The sequence below is a fragment of the Anarrhichthys ocellatus genome, unplaced genomic scaffold (assembly GCF_004355925.1).
Source record: "Anarrhichthys ocellatus isolate YVR2014 unplaced genomic scaffold, GSC_Weel_1.0 scaffold3, whole genome shotgun sequence".
Lineage (NCBI taxonomy): Eukaryota > Metazoa > Chordata > Actinopteri > Perciformes > Anarhichadidae > Anarrhichthys > Anarrhichthys ocellatus.
Window position 1 is genome coordinate 7653452 of NW_022280033.1, and position 19760 is coordinate 7673211.

At 40.8% G+C, this 19760-nt stretch overlaps 1 protein-coding gene across 3 annotated transcripts in view; it reads right to left on the reverse strand.

Annotated features, from left to right (window-relative positions):
- Window positions 1-19544, reverse strand: part of LOC116377760 (SH3 and PX domain-containing protein 2A) — a 47452-nt gene extending 27908 nt beyond the window's left edge. For all 3 annotated transcript variants that reach the window (XM_031839495.1, XM_031839487.1, XM_031839480.1), the window contains exons 1-5: window positions 19024-19544; window positions 13116-13196; window positions 7642-7717; window positions 6063-6139; window positions 5148-5239 (exon numbers count right to left, since the gene is read on the reverse strand). In XM_031839495.1, the coding sequence (XP_031695355.1) occupies window positions 5148-5239; window positions 6063-6139; window positions 7642-7717; window positions 13116-13196; window positions 19024-19095 (398 nt within the window). In that variant the 5' untranslated portion in view covers window positions 19096-19544. The remainder of the gene's footprint in view (window positions 1-5147; window positions 5240-6062; window positions 6140-7641; window positions 7718-13115; window positions 13197-19023) is intronic.
- Window positions 19545-19760: the final 216 nt, after the last annotated feature.

Sequence of the window (19760 nt, forward strand, 5' to 3'; positions counted from 1 at the left end):
ATATATATATATTTATTTGCAGCTGCGTCGCCTTCATCAGAGCAGCATTTATTTACTCGACAACAGTATCATATCCCCTCGATAAGTCCCATTCATGTTTAGATGTGAAAGCGGCTTTCTGTTCCAAAGCCTGGACCGTAACAAAACACTGAAAGGATGAGCGCTAGTGTCAATGAACCCGCTCTGTGCTTACACACTCATCAGAGTCACAGAGCGTCAATTTGCCACCGACTCCGACTGTGTGCGCATTTACTGTACACGTCTGTGTGCTCCTCTTTTTGGTTCGGTTTATTATCATTTAGACTGGAGGTTATTTTGCAGAATTGTTTTTGGATCTACTCAGCCTGAGAAAATATGAAGCGAGTATTTTAGTTTGATAGAAATGAGTAATTTAAAGACAAACAAAACAAAACAAGGAATGGATACAAAGGATGAATACATTTAAATCCGCTTATTGAAGTGTTGTCAGTTCAATTTTAATGCTCATGCTTCATTTGCTCTAATGCACTTGCATAAGTGGTGATGCTTCACATGATTACCTAATCCTGTTTGATACGAATTTGTTATACAACGGAAATGCATAAACATTTCAAAACAGGCCAACATTTCAGAATCTGGGTTTGTGTGTGGTTTGTAGCTTGTTGGCTTGACTGCATGTCCTCCTGTAGTTAACTGAGCTGCAGAGAGAGCTCACTGAGGAGAAGCTGAAGTTTGACGCAGATGGGAACGGACACCTGGCTCTCTGAAGAGGCCAGCAGCAGGACCGGAGCCATGGCCAGTTATGGATATGAGTAAATGTTTGGATAAACCCCGCCAGGTTACAGCTTGTTAATAAACTCTCTGTGTTGCACTGATTCCGGTTAACTAGAAATAGTTGGATTTGAACTATATTGCAATTTCTGAAATATTTTTGAAGCTGTTTGCTATTGAGGACAATAACAAAAAATGTAAAATGACTTGAAGATGTAGGTCAGTGTCTGGCAAGCATCATAAAAGGATTATATTTTTTCAAGCTACGCAACACGTCTCGCTAAATCAAAACATTTTTTTTAACCAATAACTGTATTCCTCTGTTATTAAGATAAAGTCATTTTTGGCACAAGGCTTCTCTGTTTCCAGATGCATGAATAAGTTATGAGATATTCCCAATCACATATGTAATAGCTTACAGCTCAGTTCAGCGTCATTACTTACTCAATTTTGAAATAAAACAACAAATTAAATTTGATTGTGACACTGTAAAATTGTTTATATTGGATCTTCAAGTAATGTTCATAGTGTGGAAATGAATTTCATAACCTTTATATCTCAAATATTCATGCAGAGCCAACATAAATAGGTTTGTAGTTTATTAAGAAAATAAGAATAGTCTAAGGCAGATGATGCCCGTGCATCACTGAGACGACTTCAAACTCTCAACTTTAGCAGATCAGATTAAAACCAAATATGTTTTAAACTCAAACAACGCACACATCACATACGCTGTGAGTAGTTCACCGATTCTTTTCAGGGCGGAAAAGCATGCTGGGTTCACAGATACTGTTCACATCAAGACAGTTTAAGACAAATTAATCGTAATGCGTGTTAAACATATCTGAAGTATTTCATGAAGTGTTTATTTTGTCAAAATCTGGGAGGGTGGAGATGAAACTGAGGGAAGCACTATACTTTTAGAGGGTTGGGGAGAAACGATGGGGACAAAGTGGATGCTTGACCTGCCCTGCTAGCTTGTGACCCTGAGCACAGAGCTGGAATAATATTCTTCCCAGGAGGAGAGTGAGCCCACGACTTTGGCTCGGTGCACTTTCCTCCTATCGCCAGCAAAATCGAATAAATGAAGGGACGGTAAGGAGAGCAAAAATATGTCCGAACACTATTACATGCTTAAGACTTTGCGGCCATGTTTTTAGGGATAGGTGTAGTTACCCAATAGAGAGTCACAGAAGTTGGGTGATAGTCTTCACAGTTTTGGTTTCATGACGTACACTCCCATGCCAGGAGACGCATGGGCTGAACACGTCAGAGCCCACGAGACATTCTAAGCTTGAGTTGAGAATAACCATCTGTTTGCACATAACTGTAGCTCACTCTTTGTAGGTGGGCCTATTAGAAATGGAATGTGTGAGACATCAGTCCTTTGCTCACATTTCTCAGCCAAGTCAAAGGACTGAAGCGTCTGCCCTGCTTCATACATACGTTACATAGACACTCCTGCCTGACCTGAGATTAACCTCCGCAGGAGTGACCTCCAGCTCTGGGGGCAACAGGTCGACGTCATACAACAGGAAATCATTGTGATTATGAGCAGAGGTCTGATATGCACACAGAAAGGGTGTAGTAGGTGGATTTTTGTGTGTATATAAGAAATGAAATCATGCAGTTTATTTAATCCACACAAGAGAACACACACAAGCACAGTAAACTTGTAATAACAGGTCCAACTCCCCAGCAAAGCTTGGTCATGATTCTGGTGATGCCAGCCTAAAGGAATGTTAGTTTGACCACATATCAACCACTAATAACTTCCCTTATGGTTAATCACCGGGGATAATCATGTAGTGGTTATGATTAAGGGCAAGGCTACAATAAATGTCCATGAAATGAAGGTAAGTCAGTACAATGTGAATTGTATGGCAGATAGGGGCGTTGGCTTTGCTGTAGAAAACATCTCACAAACGTGCACTTCTTCATGAGGTGGCAACACTTGACAGGCTGAAATTAGTGATTAAGATAAATTAGTGAAGTGAAGAGAGTTTGATGAATCAGATTGTCTCGTATGATCAAACCTCACAGAAAACAGAATTAGAATACAAAAATGCCCTCGCATGAGGCCCAACAGCCTTAAATGGACTGGATGAATGTACAGGAAGTACAGTCCAAGAAGTACTGATATTTTTTTTTCAGGAGAGGTAAAGTTCCCTCTGTGGGTCAAGGTTGTCATTTTTTTTTTGTATGTTGAGTCAGTATCGTATATAGTATAGTCCCCGCTGGGTGCCATATGCTCTAACTCCCAAGTCTCAACATAGATGTAGTGCTCAAGTCTGTTAGACTAAAGTACAACTGAACGAACCAGCCTTCAGAGTAACCAATGAGGCCTCCCATCAACATGTCAGCAAGGCATAAACACATTAATAAAAGATGTGTTTTAACCTGAGATTTGATAGTATGAAAAGTAAAATGTTATTTAAAATGGAGATGATGGATATGTGCATTTCTTTACGGGTATTATTCATAATTATGCATTTGCCCTTGACCAAGTTGCTGGCCTCAGATCTGCAGATGGTCTCCAGGCGCTACGCTGTGGCTGCACAAAGTAAATAGTTTGAATGGATCAAATGCGGAGGACAAATTTCCCCATGGGGCCTGATAAAGTGTGACTATCTTTTACCACTCTAAAAATATAGTTCAAAGCCACATTGCAGTAAAATATATTCATCAGTGAACAAGCAATACACGGGCTGATATTGACGGCACATATTATCTCAGCAAAAACATCTGAACGAGGTAGAAATCACCGTAGCTTTGATGATAATGATGAAGACATTTTAACAACGTTCCACATGGGCAAAAGCAGTACAGTTCTATGTACAGTATCTTCCGTGTAAAGTTCACAAAGCCACACACGATGCAATCTATTTATCAAGACAAATCTAAAAAGGCCAATCAAACATTAAAAATAGAGTAAGACATGTTTTTTTTGCCAATGACTATGAACAACAACTCAGCAGATTATCAATTTTGTGCAACAGCACAAACACACACGACCTCGTATCAGTATAGTGAGAGTCTGTCATCCATCAACAGTCAAGAGAAACGGCTTACAATTTTGCCAGCTTATTGCATGGCTCCCTCTTGTGATGGAGCAACATCACATCCATTTATTTATTTCAATCGTTGCTGTGACATCTGTTGACCATTAGATGGCAGTAGCAGATGAGGGCTTGACAAACAACACTACCGAGCTGCTTCTGCTAACAGTGGCAGAAACACCAGTAAAATGTTTCATGATGGACAAAATGTTACCAGCATGATTTGCCTCATTATTAAGCTCAGTTATTGTAATAGAGACATACCGGATTGATTGGATAAAAGTTGAATTTCTTTTTACTGCCTGTACTCGTCATGTTTCAGTGACTAGGACTGTTGAACAAAGAATGTATCATTATCACATGAGCAGAAAAGCTATTTTTGCTTTTATTTTTTGCTATTTTATCATTATGCTGTTTTCAAATTATTTCCAAAAATGTCACTGACTTTATTGATTTAACTTTTTGGTGGTAAACAGTTTAACAATGACGATATATAGAGAGTTTCTTCACCGTACCTCCCACATTGTAATTTAATGGCATCATAAGATTACATTTTTTGTGATATTGTGAAAAAAAAAAATAAAAAGGTTAACACCCTATAAGTCAATTAGAAATTTTCCAGATCCTCAGGAGTGAACTGAGCACTTGGGTGGCATGGTTTTAGACCTTAACATCTCAATATAAATCGAGATCCTCCAAGACTGGAGGAGGATCTGGCTTTGAAGTGGGATTAACATGAGTGGGCAGTTAAGGTTAGAGGTGGTGGGCCTGGCGGTAGTGGAGAGACCACTTATGAGGTTACCACATGTTGCTCCTTGAGCGTGTTGGGAAGTGTACAAAGAAAAAAAACAAAAAGAGTTTAAATAAGAGAAAAATACTATCAGACACACTTCAATTGTACATTCTACTGAAACGAAATAATAGAATTTCATCTGAAAGTAATCGTGCAGCCACTCTGTAACTATTCCCACTCTGACTTTGAAGTGAGGATGACAAATGACTAGCATGAGAGTCTTATCTGTGCTGAGACTTGAACTCAGCTGCACTCTCGTGACACCACTGATCCATACGCATTTGTTTCAGGGATCGGGTGTCACCTCCCAGAGATCATTATTAATAAAACACAGTGCCTCTCAACTAGCATCCATTAATCATCCCCCGAGACACAGTAAAGTCTCCGGATCAGGACGGGTCAGCGCTGTCCCAGCTGCTGAACCACACTGTGGTTCAGCAGCCACCACATTACCAAAGGGCAATGTTTGGTATCGAGCAGCTCACGTAACGAGATGATGCTCAATAATAGCTTTTGATCTTAAGTGTGCGGTCATAATTACTCACTCTGTGGGAGGGTTGAGGTCCTCTGACTTGGTCTCAAAGAACTTAAGGACCTCCTCACTTTGAGAAATGGGGGAGGGAAGCTTCATCAGAGCCTGCGGGGAAGAAGGACAAAAACACACATTAAAAAGATTGCAGGTGTGGTTAAAAGTGCTGGAGTTTGGTTTGAATGGCAATGAGTAACAAGTTTAGCACACTGAGTCATTGTACAGTCAGATGAGAAGACCAGGCGGAGATGTGAAGGGTGTGGAGGGGAAGGAAGAATGTCCTGAGCCCAGAGGGAGGGTTAAAATGAAGGAAAATACACAGAGGTGAAATTGTATAACAATCGCCTGTCTCAGCTGCACGGGCTTTCAAAATGAGACACTTCAGCCTGCTGCACCTGAATCAGAGAAGACAGCCTTGAAGGAACTATATTAAAAATAAATCTTTAAGCTTCTTGCTTTCGCAGAAAAATCTTGCTTTGTTTCTGTAAACTAAAACTGCACTTGCCCCATATTCACATCTCCAACCTAATGCATATAAGAGGGTCAGGTAGCCATCTGCACTCACTACTACACTTTAAGTCTGCTGATTCATTCTTATTCGTTGGATTCTGTCATACCCCTGTGTGCCCCCATTTCCCTTGTTTCCTTTATAGGCGGCCTATTTACATTGGTGACGGGAAATGACCAGTGCAGATAGAGCCGTTGCTTTCCTGTTGAGGCTGGTGGGGGAGATAAATGTTGAGGCCTGCCTTGAAAACACTGTGGAAAATGTTCAGGGAGTAGAGCATTGACGTGGATAAAATTTTCTCCCAACTAACATGTAAACCAAACATAAGTAGTGAACATTTACTTTCCGAGCAGGTGTATGGTGTTTACAGCAGACGATGCGATACTAAATGGGACATTATGAGACATACAGCCTTTGTCTTACTTTGCAGTAATTATCAAGGTGCTTCAGCCTTTTGACAGCGACATCTCTGATGTGACTTCGGCGAAACAAGACTTTACCTGAAGAAAAAAACAGAGCACTGAACATACAAATCCCAAAACACAAAATGTAAGATTAAACGTACTTATTAAAAGGCTTTGCTATTTGTTATGCATTTATTTATTTTTAAACCAGATCAGAGATCCCTTATAAATATATGTATGCATGTCCGTGTGTGGATATATATATATAAATGAATTTGACGTATTGAAATGCAGGATGTATATTTCACACATGAATAAAACTAAAAAAAAAACATCAGCATTTAGTAGAGCCTCTCAGGAGACGAATGTTTACACACAGAGGCTGTATCTTGACCCAATAATTAATTCATATGCTGTCAGCGTAAAGTCCAGCTTCAGGAAGTAAGTGTGTTTCCCTTTGATATGACATACTAATGAAAAAGTAGCATACATTTTTTAAATATTTAAAAAAACTCCAAAGGGTCTTCTGACCCATAAATTGATGTCAGCAATAGCAAAAAAGCTACTCATCCTCACATTATAACGCTTAGGAGACTGACTGCTATAATCATAGAAATACGCAAGGAGCACTAAAACTGTAAGTCGTGCATGCTGTTTGATATGTGTAAGGGAAGACAGTTCACCCCATCTTGGGCTGACAGAGACTTGAGCTGTACAGCTTGTCTAACAAAGGAGCTCTTCACTGCTCTCCTCTGCTCTAGCCCACAATGAATTTATTACATTCGACAAATCCCTCTCTGCTTGCCTCCTACTGCCATGGAAGACCACAAATTGATTTAGCTTGGGTGGAGTATGGCAGTTAATCAAACAATAAGGAAAAATGTAATGACTACAAAATCCATGCCAGAAAAGTTAATTAAAGACCATGTCTCCCCCATATTTTTATCTTTGTGAGGTCGGAATGTCTGAAGAGTGGAAACCACTCCCATACGTCATGCATATTAATCGTCAGATGGTATGATGGCAGGTTTGTTTCCTTTGCTATTTTTATAGCCTTGCACTCAGCTGTGTGTAATTAATCTTCTTCAATTGATTTAGGTGCAGGACCCGAGATCTGGAGGATTCTAATAGCCTCTCAACGGCTCTCATAGCTATCGGTGCAAACAGTGCTAACAGTGAAAGCTGTGGCCAAAGTGCTGACAGAGATAACAGTGTTTACCTGAGGGGGAACCAGAGGGTGGGTGCTATGCTAGGAGAGCAGTGCACAGTGGGGCTCATTCACATGCACTATAAGCACAAGCGCCCGGCTTATGTAAACCAAGCAAGTAGAAGCTTAGACAACAACACCACTTACCCATTCACAAACTGACTTCTTTACATAGCAAATAGTTGTTTGCTGCTATATCAATTTGTAAATATGGCTCCTTTAATAAATACATTGCAATTTGGCAGAGTATGTAGGTGTGCTAAAATGTCTGAAGGCCTTTCTTTTGCTTGTGCTTACAAGGCGCTTGAGTACTGCAGTGTCTTTAAATCTAAAATTGATGCAACAGTGATATCAGAGTGTTGTCCTTGCTATGATGCGGTGTGTTCATCACCTGGCAAAAAAGGAATAATCCTCTTTTTGGGGTCCTTCTGTCCTCCCTCGATTGGGAATTTGTCGAGTACTCGCATCTGCAACAGTGAGGGAGAAAGTAAAGAGCGACACAAACATGAGTTGTGCAGCAAAACGGGCCTTTTTAATAACCCCCCCCCCCAAAAAAAACAATACATGCCAATGTCAATTGTATCTACTACAAGTTAATCAGACAAAGTTGAAAGTGGAGGAATCTGAGATGAGAGTAGAAACAAAAAAAGGATTTGCAAACAGGAACAGTCGACCCTTTTGTTACGGTACATCATACGGAGTTCAAAGAGGGGTGAAAATACATATCGTCTGAGAAGCCACTGTGTTAACAGAGTCACTTATACCTCTGAGGCAGTGAACAAGGTTACGTCACCCACAATTATCTGGAAAAAAAAATATCAAAAGCAAGTTCTGCTTAACGAGCATAAAACGCCATCAGAGGAGAAAACACTTTGATGTTGACACTTGATACATCGAACCATTTATGGGGTGATACATATATGTCTGTATCAGTATCTGTCCCATGTGTACAAAGAAAGTGTGCCGTTCTTTGAATGATGAATGAGGTTGTTTTGCTGAGTGTTGAAAAAAAACATGCATTGCAAATATGCATGTATGTGTCTGCATGACGGACAAGAGTTTATGGTTTCCTCTTTGAAGAAATCATAGTACCGTAAACGCACGAGAGCATCCTACAGTGACACCCAGCTCAAAATACAGATGCAGCCCCGCCTTTGTTTCGTTCTGCTATGCTTTGTTCCAGATGTGCTCTGATAAACCGCAAAGACTGTCAGCGTCAAGCTAAAGCACACTCAACTGGGAGGAGGAGACCGGCAGACTAATTGTGGTCTCAACCGAGCCAAAAAGAGCCAGGTGGACAAACAGAACCAAGCTTGGGGAGGCAAATGGGATCCACTATGTCTGGGCATGCAGAAGTTGTTTGTGGGACTTTTCAAGTAAGGGTGGTTTGGTTTCTCTTCTTGTGGTTCTTCCCTTTCTTGAACTCATCTGCTGCCTTTGCAAAATCCCTTAATGTCTCTCAGGGCATGGCGTTTCCCCCCTCCTCCAATATATATAGACGGCTAACAAGAAATGGGTTTCTTTTAAAGAGGGAAGCCTTCATTATGTGTTACAGAAACGGGGAATTCTGCAAATTAAATCCCTTCCTTGTCTTTGTTTTTGGAGCATACAACTCTAATAAGACCAGAAATCTTACCGTGATGTGTGTGTGTGTGTGTGCAGGCGTGGTTAACCAGAGCTTTATACTCAGCCCTTTTACTTTGTCCTTACGGACGACTATTGTTTGTCTGACACATCGAACTGCATACATACAGTATCAGCCTCCCAGTTGGATGCAGCCGTTTCACCCCGGGGGAGAGAGAGGCGATAATGACACCGACCCCCCCCCCCCGGGGGACCTGCCTTGATACACTCCCCGCTCTACAGGACAGGTGTGAAAGTCATTTCTATGGCAACAGCCCGACAACTTGAAGGGAAAACATTTCTCACATTTCAGGGAGTTGCTGTATTTACTCCATATTGCTTCAGTGTGATAAAGCTGCAATCGATGAATAAAAAAAAAACACTTTTTGTGATATTTGCTCAAACTCTCAATATATCCTCACAGAAGTACATAAGACAGATCAAAATAAAAAAAAATAAAAAATCTTCTGCCTCCTTTTTATTGCTCCATTTGACGTTACCATTCCACCGCGCCCACAGGAAAACCACCAATCAGTGCCGAGGAGTCTCTAACACTCAATCACTGCTCGTGAAGCTCATGGACTCCAATCAAACTGTCAAACTAAGCACGGGGGAATCTTGCAAATGCAATTAGGAGCGCTAAAAGAAGGCAGAGGATTCTGATTTGTCACAGTCTCTTACACTACTGTGGAATGAGACACTGGGAAAAATGAACCATGTAGCAACAGGTGCTATGATGTAATCATGTTTCTCAATCTCTTTTTTTACACACTTCATCTGCCTCACCCGAGACGGTGTTGAGTTTGCATACAGACGGGGAGGTTGAACAGCTGGACCTCTGGTGTGGACAGAAGAACCTGGAGCTGAAACGCCCTTAAAACTGTGGACGTAACAGTGGACTTCAGGGGGAGCACCTCTACACTGACTGACCATCCCCATACTGAGCAACACTGTGTCTGCTGTGGAAACCTTCAAGTATCTGGGATCCACCACCTCCAAGGAGCTCAAGTGGACTTCTAACATAGACACCGTCAGGGAAAAAGGCCCATCGGAGGATGTACTTCCTGCGCAGGCTCATAATAAATACCGGAGAAGGGAAGTGTAATGAATAGTCAACCATCTCTATTTTGGCATTATGACGTTATGGACATGAACCCAAGCAGCTTCTGAACACTGTAACGATGATCATAGATGCATGCACAAAGAAACTGTTCTGAGAGGAATCTCAGACGGGGGGGGGGTGGAGGAATGTTTGAGTGGGTAAACAATCTGATTCTATCCCCGGGCTGTATTTTGACATCTAATTTATAGTTGTTAAATTCAGAAAGATATGATGCAACAGCCATCTTGGAGAGAAACTGTCTCAGATTTATCAAGCATGTTGTTAAAAGAGCTGCAGAAAACAAGAAACAAGTGATATAAACTCACATCATATGCCTTTTTTAGTACTAACAAATTGTTGGAACTCTTAAAAGCACTAAAATCTTTGGGCTGTTCATCTCTTCTATCCATTGGCTACAATCGGTTTATTCATTAACAAAGGGAAATCATTTTACACATGAAAGTGTGTTTACATATGGGGGAAAAAGTTGAATAAAGCTTTTTGTGGCTCAAGATGAAGCTGTCTGCAGTCTAAAAATGTGACTCAAGTGACATCACTTCAGTCAGCTAGTAGTTTTTTTTTTTCAAGTTTGAAAATAAAAATGGTGGTGCCCAGTTAGAAAGAAGTGAGTTTACTGATGCTCTGTAGCACGCTCCTCATCTCTTGGCCACATTGGCCGACCCCCAAATTCCGATCAAACTGTCAGCCGTTGAGTCGATTTGTGGGTAATGTAGGCCTCATGTTTCGACAAGGAAGAAGAGAGCATGGAATAAAGAAGATAATATCTGCTGCCTTGATTTTGACACTTTAAAAAAAAAACTCCACAATGAGTTCTTCTGACTTCTAAATAATCTTTAACGAGAGCGAGTACTCTCAGCCATTAGTTTGTCTTCCCTCAGTAACAGTTTTTAGAGAAAAATAACCTTGTTGAAGTCCTCTCTTGTATCAAGAATATAGGCCAGACAAATTATAATGCAGACAGAGTAGAGTTGACCCTGGTCCAGTTCCTCGATCCAAACATAATGACAACTAAGGGATTTTGGAGAGGTTTCTGTAAATAAAGAAACCAGGCCAGCTTGCACACTCCACAATCCCCCTGAGGAATGCTGTGACCCATGTGCTCTGTCTGCTGTGGTTGAAGGGTGTGGAGGAGGGGAGCCCTCACTCCTTTCTCTCTGACGGTCAACGGTCAAGTCTGACACACTGACCAAATCTGCTCACCTCAAACATATGCGGGTCAGAAACATTTCCCTTTGACACCAGAAACAACATTTTGGTGGAACTCAGGCTCAGCAGTATTCGGCATAAAAACAAGCGCCTTTAAAATAAGGAATCAATGTGCTTAACTCTGCACATGCATTATAAAGACTTCACTTCGAGGTCAGCAGAAAAGACAAAGAGCAGGATTCAGGTAAAAAGGAGATCCTAATCATTTATGATAATTGCTTCCCAGAGGAACAGTTATGAGTTATGTTTAATGCAATGGGGAGGTTTGAAACAATAGCAGAGAGTGCACTTTTCGACATCCATTTTGCACCGAAAGTGGATCCCTTGTCTTTATCAGACAAACAACAAAGCTGCCTGTTGTTGAAGAGGGGTTTTATATGAACAGCTGTACAGTGCTAGCTGATGTTGGACACAATATGAACGATTGGCGACGGCTTAAAAGGCGTTCCTTGTTCTGTGACCTTACTTGGCTTTTCTGAATTCTGAATTAATGGTTCTCTGATGAGATCATGGTCACATTTGTCAGGCCAAGAGTGTCAAATGCATTTTTTTTTCTCCTCTGTCAGCTTTTTCGCCAACATAGAACGAGCAATTGTGCTACGAATACAGAGAGCTGTGCAGTTGCCGGGGAAAGATTGTAGGTGTCAGTTGGCAGACACACGAGCAGAAGCTTTCTGCCTGGAGAAAAGACAAATATTGTAATAGAGGCGGTAGAGAAGAGAGACTATAGGTAAACTCAACACTATTGAAATCGGCAGCATGCAGCAGTTAAATAGCCGACTTAACTGAACTTCCAGGGAAAAGCATCTTTTTTTCAGTCCTTAAATCTAAGCCTGCAAAACTGTTCATTACCCCAACAACTTACTCCTTATTTCATCCGATGCATTTTGTGATTGGTCCCTGCATTACCTAAACAACACCTTCCTGTAATTATTAGGTATTTTTTTATAATGGTATAATGGAATTTTTTTTAATGACCTGTTTGTTTGTTTTTTACACCTGCTCAATCCAACACTAATCGTAGATTGTCTTCCAGAGTGCTTCACTCCAAACACTTCATCTTTCACCTCTATGACTATATGCATGTAAAGGACAAATATAATACAGTATCTCTATCTGTTTTGTATGGACAGCTGGAGACGGTTGCTCTTCAGATTACCCTGCCCAGACAAACACACCTCGGCAGCAGGGATCTATGGACAAGACTAGTGTTTACAGAGACAGGAGAGAAGCTCTGTTTCCATCAAACAGACCATGGGGCAGAATTTTCCCTGGCTATTAGCAAGAGACCAGAGAACAAAGGGTTTCCTCTGCTGCCTCCAATGCAGCCAGCCCACCAGAGCCACCGCGCTGGAGAGTGCAGTCTGGCAGAGAGAGTCATCAGACAAGAGCCGGAGAGTCTTTTACAACAAAACAAATGCTTGATAAGGTATGCATTGATTTAGGTTTACACCCTTCACACTGTTGCTTAAGCTACTTAGATGTAGATCTTTTGAACAAACAAACTACAGACAATTCAGCTCTGTGTGGTTAAAATGTAAACCCGAGTCACTTTTAGGAAATGTGGAAATTTTCCCTGGAGGCTACTGGATGCCTAAAAGATCCCAAGGCCTAGCTTTGCCCCATGCTGTATTCTGACTGAGGTCATGATTTCTTCCTGCATCTGCTGACTGGATTTCCCCCCATTTCCCTTTTTCCAAGCTGGCTCCAGCAGTCTTAAATGAGACCTTTCACTAAGCATACCGCCTTCCAGCAGCAGTAGAGAAAGACGTGACCAAAAGGTCAAACTGACCTCACAAGAGTTTAATATGAAGACACATCCAGGCCACACAAACATTTTTTAAGTTTTAGATTCATTACGTGATTAATTAGTGACAGTAGAAGTATTCAGTTAATTTACCAGTACAACATACCTGCAGCTCAAAGAATTTGCTGTACCTCCTGTAGATGATATGGGAAGTGGAGTCTGAGTAAGAGACGTTGATGAGGTACACCTAGTGAGAGAAGCACAAACAAGAGAGGCCCATTAGGAGCAAGGCCACTTTGTCATAGATACCACGGCACCACTTTAGCTTGCCTTCCCCTAATGATACAAAGTGCATTCCCTCCTGAAAGGTCAAATAAACTCATTAAGTACGTCTGTTTCCATCACACATTGGAAATACATCAGGGGTCAATGAGAGGGCCAATAGAGGTCAAGTATTATGTCATTAAAACCATTCATAATGAATTACACTTGTTCCTGAGTGCAGCTGATTGAATGCGATTACAAATTATGTTTCCACAATGAACAACTTCCAGCACGTGTATATCTATCACCAGGAATAACGACAAGTAGGGTTTTAAAGGTACACTGGTCTCACGGTATACCCTGGCATTGAAATTGACGGTTATTATTGCGTGTACATTTGCTTATTCAAGGTATTGAAAAGAACTGACATAAGCTACTGTGTGTGAGTTAAAAGAACAGACAGGAGCAATCTGGATGCGCGGTTGCGCATCTCCAGTTTGTGTTAATTGCTAATAATCACAGGAAATCATTTTCATTTAGTTGTTAATTTAACATGCTTGGATGTAAACTAACACAATTCAGTTATTTAAGATGGTAATTTCTCAAGCCTTTAAGGATCATTGCAACTGAGAATAATAATAATAATAATAATAATAATAACAATGGAATAACAATAGATTGTGAAACCGTGATATTTTCTGAGATGGTTATGGTACCTTGAAAATCTCATACCGTTACAACCCCAAAGACGGGGAAGAAGTGTACTCATACGGAAGCTGAAATGGGAATATTATTTCCTCGGCAGGCTTTAGTTACCAGACAGAACACTGTTACCAGAATTCTTCCAAAATATATTTTTTTCTGTTTGCCTTAACAACAAAGGGCCCACAAACAGTTGTGCACTCCGACCTCTGCCCTCAGGTTCGGAAACAGATGGCTGCACCTAATGCATTTCCATCTAAGCGCATGGCACAGAGTGTTTAGAAAAGCAGCATTTACACATATGGTGGCAATCTACAAGGACATCAGTTACTAGTTTGAAATGCAGTTTTCAGTCTGCACACAGTTCATTACAGAAAGAGTGTGCAGCGAGGCAGAACAAGTTCACCAGCAGCTCGCTAATTACACACAGGTCAGACAGCATGACCAAACACTCTTGAATTTAGGCAACAGCATGGCTCAAAGTGAGGGTGTGTGAGGTCAAGATACACCTCAAAAAGAACCATGAACTGTGCAACACTGTGAGGAATTGATTGTGATGTTTGCAACCAACAATACTGATATCTCATGAGCCTAATATAGTTTTATGGGAGATGACTACATTCTTTCCAGCAGATTCAAAGCAAGTACAAAGCAAATGGATACACATTGACAGTATGTGTGGGCTCATCTGGAATACATTACCATGACTGGTGGTCATATGCAGCTGACAGGCACATTTTTACTCTGATTAAAGTCTGCATTAAATAGGGCTGTCCTCGACCAAAGCCATTTTTAGCTGACTAACACTCATATGATTGTGTTGACTGATTGATTAGTTGATAATCCAAAGGCATAGTTTTGCATATGGACAATAGGGACATGCTCCTACCAATATTTTGAGGGGACAGAATTGTCCCTACCAATATTTCAGCAAAACTTCATTAGCATTATCCTGAAAACACACATTAAGAAGACAGCTAACTGTGCGGGTGAGGCGGTCGTGTTCACTGCAGCGATTTTACACACAGCAACTATATGATGAACTATACAGTATATACGGTATATGCACAGAATTGGATTCATATTGTGATAAATAGGCTAGACATAGCGTAAGAAGGATTTTAAAATGAATGGGACTGTAGACTACAGAAGGAAGAATGAGTCTTACCCTCTGGAGGTGGTCATTTGTTAAATGGACTTGTTTAAATAGAACCTTTCTAGTCTTTTGATCACTCGAAGCTCTTTAAACTAGGCTAGACGTCAACATTCCCCCATTCGTACACAGTCATACACCGATGGCAGAGGCTGCCATGCAAGGTGAATCTAATCCAAATACTCAGAATACTCCGGCTATGTAAGTAAACAAGTATTGGTTTCCATGCACTCTCTGGTTCCAGTGCAGTGAATCCCTGGAAGGAAGTCACACTTGGGGACAAAAGACAAAGGGTTGCTTCTTTCCTCTCTCAAACCGGATAAGCATTTTCAGTTGCTTAGCTCATCGATAATGAGATTTTATTTTTTTTCTCCCTCCCTCTTCTTGCCTCAGGGGGACTTCCCAGTCAACCCTCATCTCCGGCTTCCATCCCAAGGGAAAGTCTATGCCCTCTGTTTAGTGGCCTCTGGGAGTCTCCCTCAGCAGGAGATGGATGATGCAATTGATCCCACCTCTCAGGTTAATTAATCCAATTGTACCTGATGGACTAATATACTTTTGCAGTCCCTCTGAGAAATGTCTTGTGGCTCATTGGATTTGATTACTCAAGTCAGTACGAAAACACAAGGACCAATCAAACCAGACTAGGAGTCTACAGCCACACTAGCATATTTGACCCAACACAATTCATGCAGTTTACCATTCGGATTCTCCTTCTTTGTATATGTCTCTTTATGCTGAACTAACTGGCTTTGAAATTAAGACATTCAAAAAAAATGTCAAACTCTTAACTATATTTGTGATACTTGGAATGCTGCTTCAGCATTCCAAGTATTGTTCTTTGAAACTTTATTCAACTTCTTCCGATTATATTTCTTCCGTAAGTTTTTTGGCACTTGCTCCTTCCACATTTTCTAAGCTACAGAAAACATAAAGTTGAGTCAATTACATTTTTTTATTTGATTCAATTACATTTTTTTTAAATTTTCTAAGTTGACTCTATTTCATTTTTTAAGTGTATCCACTTTTTATTTTTTAAGTTGATTCAATTCAACTTTTTTACATTTTTTAAATTGATTCAATTACATTTTTCTTTTTTTTTTTAAATTGTTTTACATTTTTTTTTGTTAAAAGCTCCCCTTCTAACTACGACCGCCGAGAGGTTCTGCACAAAACATGGGCTGAAGAGAGGTCAGAAAATGGTATGCATATATTCGGAGGATCTTCATCGTAGGAACTATGGATGCTGGTTGGGAGGGAGATAGACTAAACAAACTCCTTGAACTGGAGCATCGTCAGTACAATGACATCCTTTAATGGGACTTTAAAGATTAATTCTATAATCTCACCCTGAAGCAGATACTCTTCCTTGAATGGTTGGAAAGAAACTGTTGTCATGCTCGCTTCTTACTTAATAGTGATGATGACGTCTTTGCCAACACAAACAACATGGTTGAGTATCTCCAAGCCCACACAGATAACAATGGAAGCAAGTGCCTCTTCATTGGCAATCTGATGGTCTATTCACCTCTAATCAGAGATGTATGGAGCAAGTATTTCATTTTAGTTGATCTGTACAAGTCAGAATATTTCCCTCCGTACTGTAGTGGTGCGGGCATCATCATGTCTGTCCACACAGCTTTGGTCAGATACGAGGTGTCCAAGTCCATTGATACTATTACTATTGATGATGCTTACCTTGGGATATGTCTGGCCAAAGCAGGACTAAGTCCTGCTTCCCATATGGGTGTGGAGCCATACGGATAGTACGTTCCCTCCCGTGGAATAGATCAATATGACCCTTGCTATTTTAATGAAAAGCTACTGGTACATAGATTTTTTCCAGCAAACGTGTATTTTATGTGGAAAAAAACTGAATGGCCCGAACCTGAAATGTACAAACAAATGACTTAAGAAAAACAGAACTTAAGCTTTCAGGTGGTAAAGAAACTTTTGTTACTTTGTTTATTCCCTCTTCATGTCCAACGCACAGTCCAATCATTTTTCTTCAAGTGGAACGTGGGAGAGTATGTTTTGTGTATAAAATATCAACATAACAGTTGTCAACTTGATGGTTGTGATTTCAGCTGGTATTGATCTGCAATACAGTTTGACTAAACACTGAATCATGACCGAGGCACATAATCCAAACTCCAACTGAAATGAAAGTTTTTATATATATCTGCTCTGTATCACTTGTCTTGAGTTCTCCCTTGAAACCATTCCGAAACTAAAATCATGGTTTCACCATGGAACCATCGATTTATTCATTAATTTGCCAGAGTACCATTAGTTCTCTGACTACTGTGGTGTCAATTTCTGAAGATTATATTTGTCTTGTATAACTGCCTGTATTAATTAAATGTGTGCAATGTGTTCTCTCTGAGACTGCGAGGAGCTCTTGTTTAGTCAGTTTCACAGATATAAGTTATCAAAATGTATCCTCACTATGTGATAAGGTATTAAAATGTATCCTCACTATGTGATAAGGTATTGAAATGTATCCTCACTATGTGATAAGGTATTGAAATGTATCCTGTGAGAAGCCTTTATCTTCTCAGTCCCACAGAGATCATTTGTGAGAACCCAGTCTCTGCAGCACGGGTGTGGGATGGGAAGCCAGGTGGACCCGGATGACAACAAGAAGTTGTAACATTGACAAAAGGCTGATGAAGACAAAGGCATTGTTTTTAACAGAATAAAGTGCACGGGAAATGCATGGGTGGGATTGACTATTAGGCCACACTTACTGACACTGTTGTGTTTTGATAAACAACTCCAAATTTGGTTAAAGGAAAAGTGCTAGTGATAATGTATTGAACGGAGACAAGCGCAAACAAAAATAAGTGGAATTGATGCACATGTGGTTATTTACACTGAATTTATTGAGCTGCTTCATGAACCAGTCCACGGCTTACTGCATTATTACAAAGTAAATCTATTATTGCATTGAACTCCACTGAATCCAGTGTGTTTCACTGACAGTGAAAAGAATGTCCAGATTATGGAGAAATATGAATGTCTGGGAGGAGCTGAAGACTTTTTGGCTCAGCTGAAGGTTATAACTTAGTTGGATAAAGCAGTATCAACACTGTACTATCATAGACAGATGGCCACACTGCTACACAACAAACATTGAGGGCCACAGTCTTCGAACAACAACCTAGATTAGTTTTCCTGCTAAAGTCTCGTGGTTATCTATCTTCACAGATAATGAACACATCTTGTCCTGCATCAAACAGTCACGGGGGGGGGGGAGTGCACAGCTAATGTCAGTTTGCAGGCCAGATTAGTTAAGTTGCTGGTCAGCTGCGGCACATTAAACAGCATGTAAAGAGCTTACCTGCAAACATTCCGCTGGCTGGATGCTGCTGTGGCTCTAACTCTTCAATACCGCTGCTGGCTTGTAAGCTGTTTACTTTTTCTCTCATCAGCCTACGAGCTGCTGTCAGTTAATTAAACTAGTCCCTCCAGCCACCAAAGGGAGCCTTTCTGGTATCCCCCCCCCCCCCAACCATAATGTCAGAATGCTAACATGCTCATAACCGACCATGCAACCTAAACCAAAACATTGCACAAATGAACCTTTTGACCTGTCGATGGCACTAGATGAGAAGTCAGGTACCACGTCAAACCATCATCCATCCACATTTAACTCAAATGCAATTCCTCATGGTGGCACCACATGAAAATCCAGGGGAACACAAAAGTGATTTTTATCCTCTGGACAAGTTGTATGTTTGTTCAAAAGTTTAAGGCTTATCATTCCAACTGTTGTTAGGATATTAAAGTCGGTGGCGAAGTGGTGGACCTGCAGCGGACATTGTTATTTATGCATGGAGCTGCTGGCGACGCGCTTTATAATTTGGAGCCCAATGTTAACATTTGTAAAGTAAATAACTAACGTCACTTCAACTACACGACAGCGTGGACCCAGAAGGAAGAGACAACTTACATAGTGTTTGGACGGGTTCCTTCTCTTCTGCACGTCCACAACGTTAACGTCAAGCACGTTTCGGAGCTGCATCTTGACCAAATGGAGGGTTCGCACCAAAGAAACGCTACAAAAGAAGATGCTCACCCATAGAAACGATACTGAGTATTAAAAAAAACAAAAGTTGGTAGAAGGAGAAACTTTGGGTGCATCCATAAAAGCGATGTAGTCAGGACGGTCTCGGAGCTTCTGGACTCCTCGTGAAACATGACAACGCGATAAAAGTTGGTTTTCAATCGGTGTTCTCCTCCCTCAAGGGGGGCTGGACAGCGGGGCGGTCCCGCTGCAGCTGGCTGGACACTCTGCACGGAACCCTTTGAAGACGTCAGACTGTTTGTGAATTGTTTCTTGTCGCTCTGAAAGCCATTGAGAGTTTGGAGAGAAGCAAATATATACAGCCTATATGAAAAAAAAGCACATTTTCCGTCTGCATATATGGCAAACGAATTCGCTCCTTCCAAGTGAAGGCAGGGGCATAAATCCACGAGGAGAATGGAGGAGAAGAGGAGAATAACATATACTTAATTTCCCCACACGGGGGCGCTACACAACACTAAAACAAAGCAGCTACCCTTTTTTAATAAAGCGGTGCATTTTATTATTACAATTATTTGCACTCTGCAAACATGGAGAACAATGTGCATTTTCTGAAGTACAGTTTTAAAGTATTTTTGTTTGAGTGTTTCATGCCTTCTTCT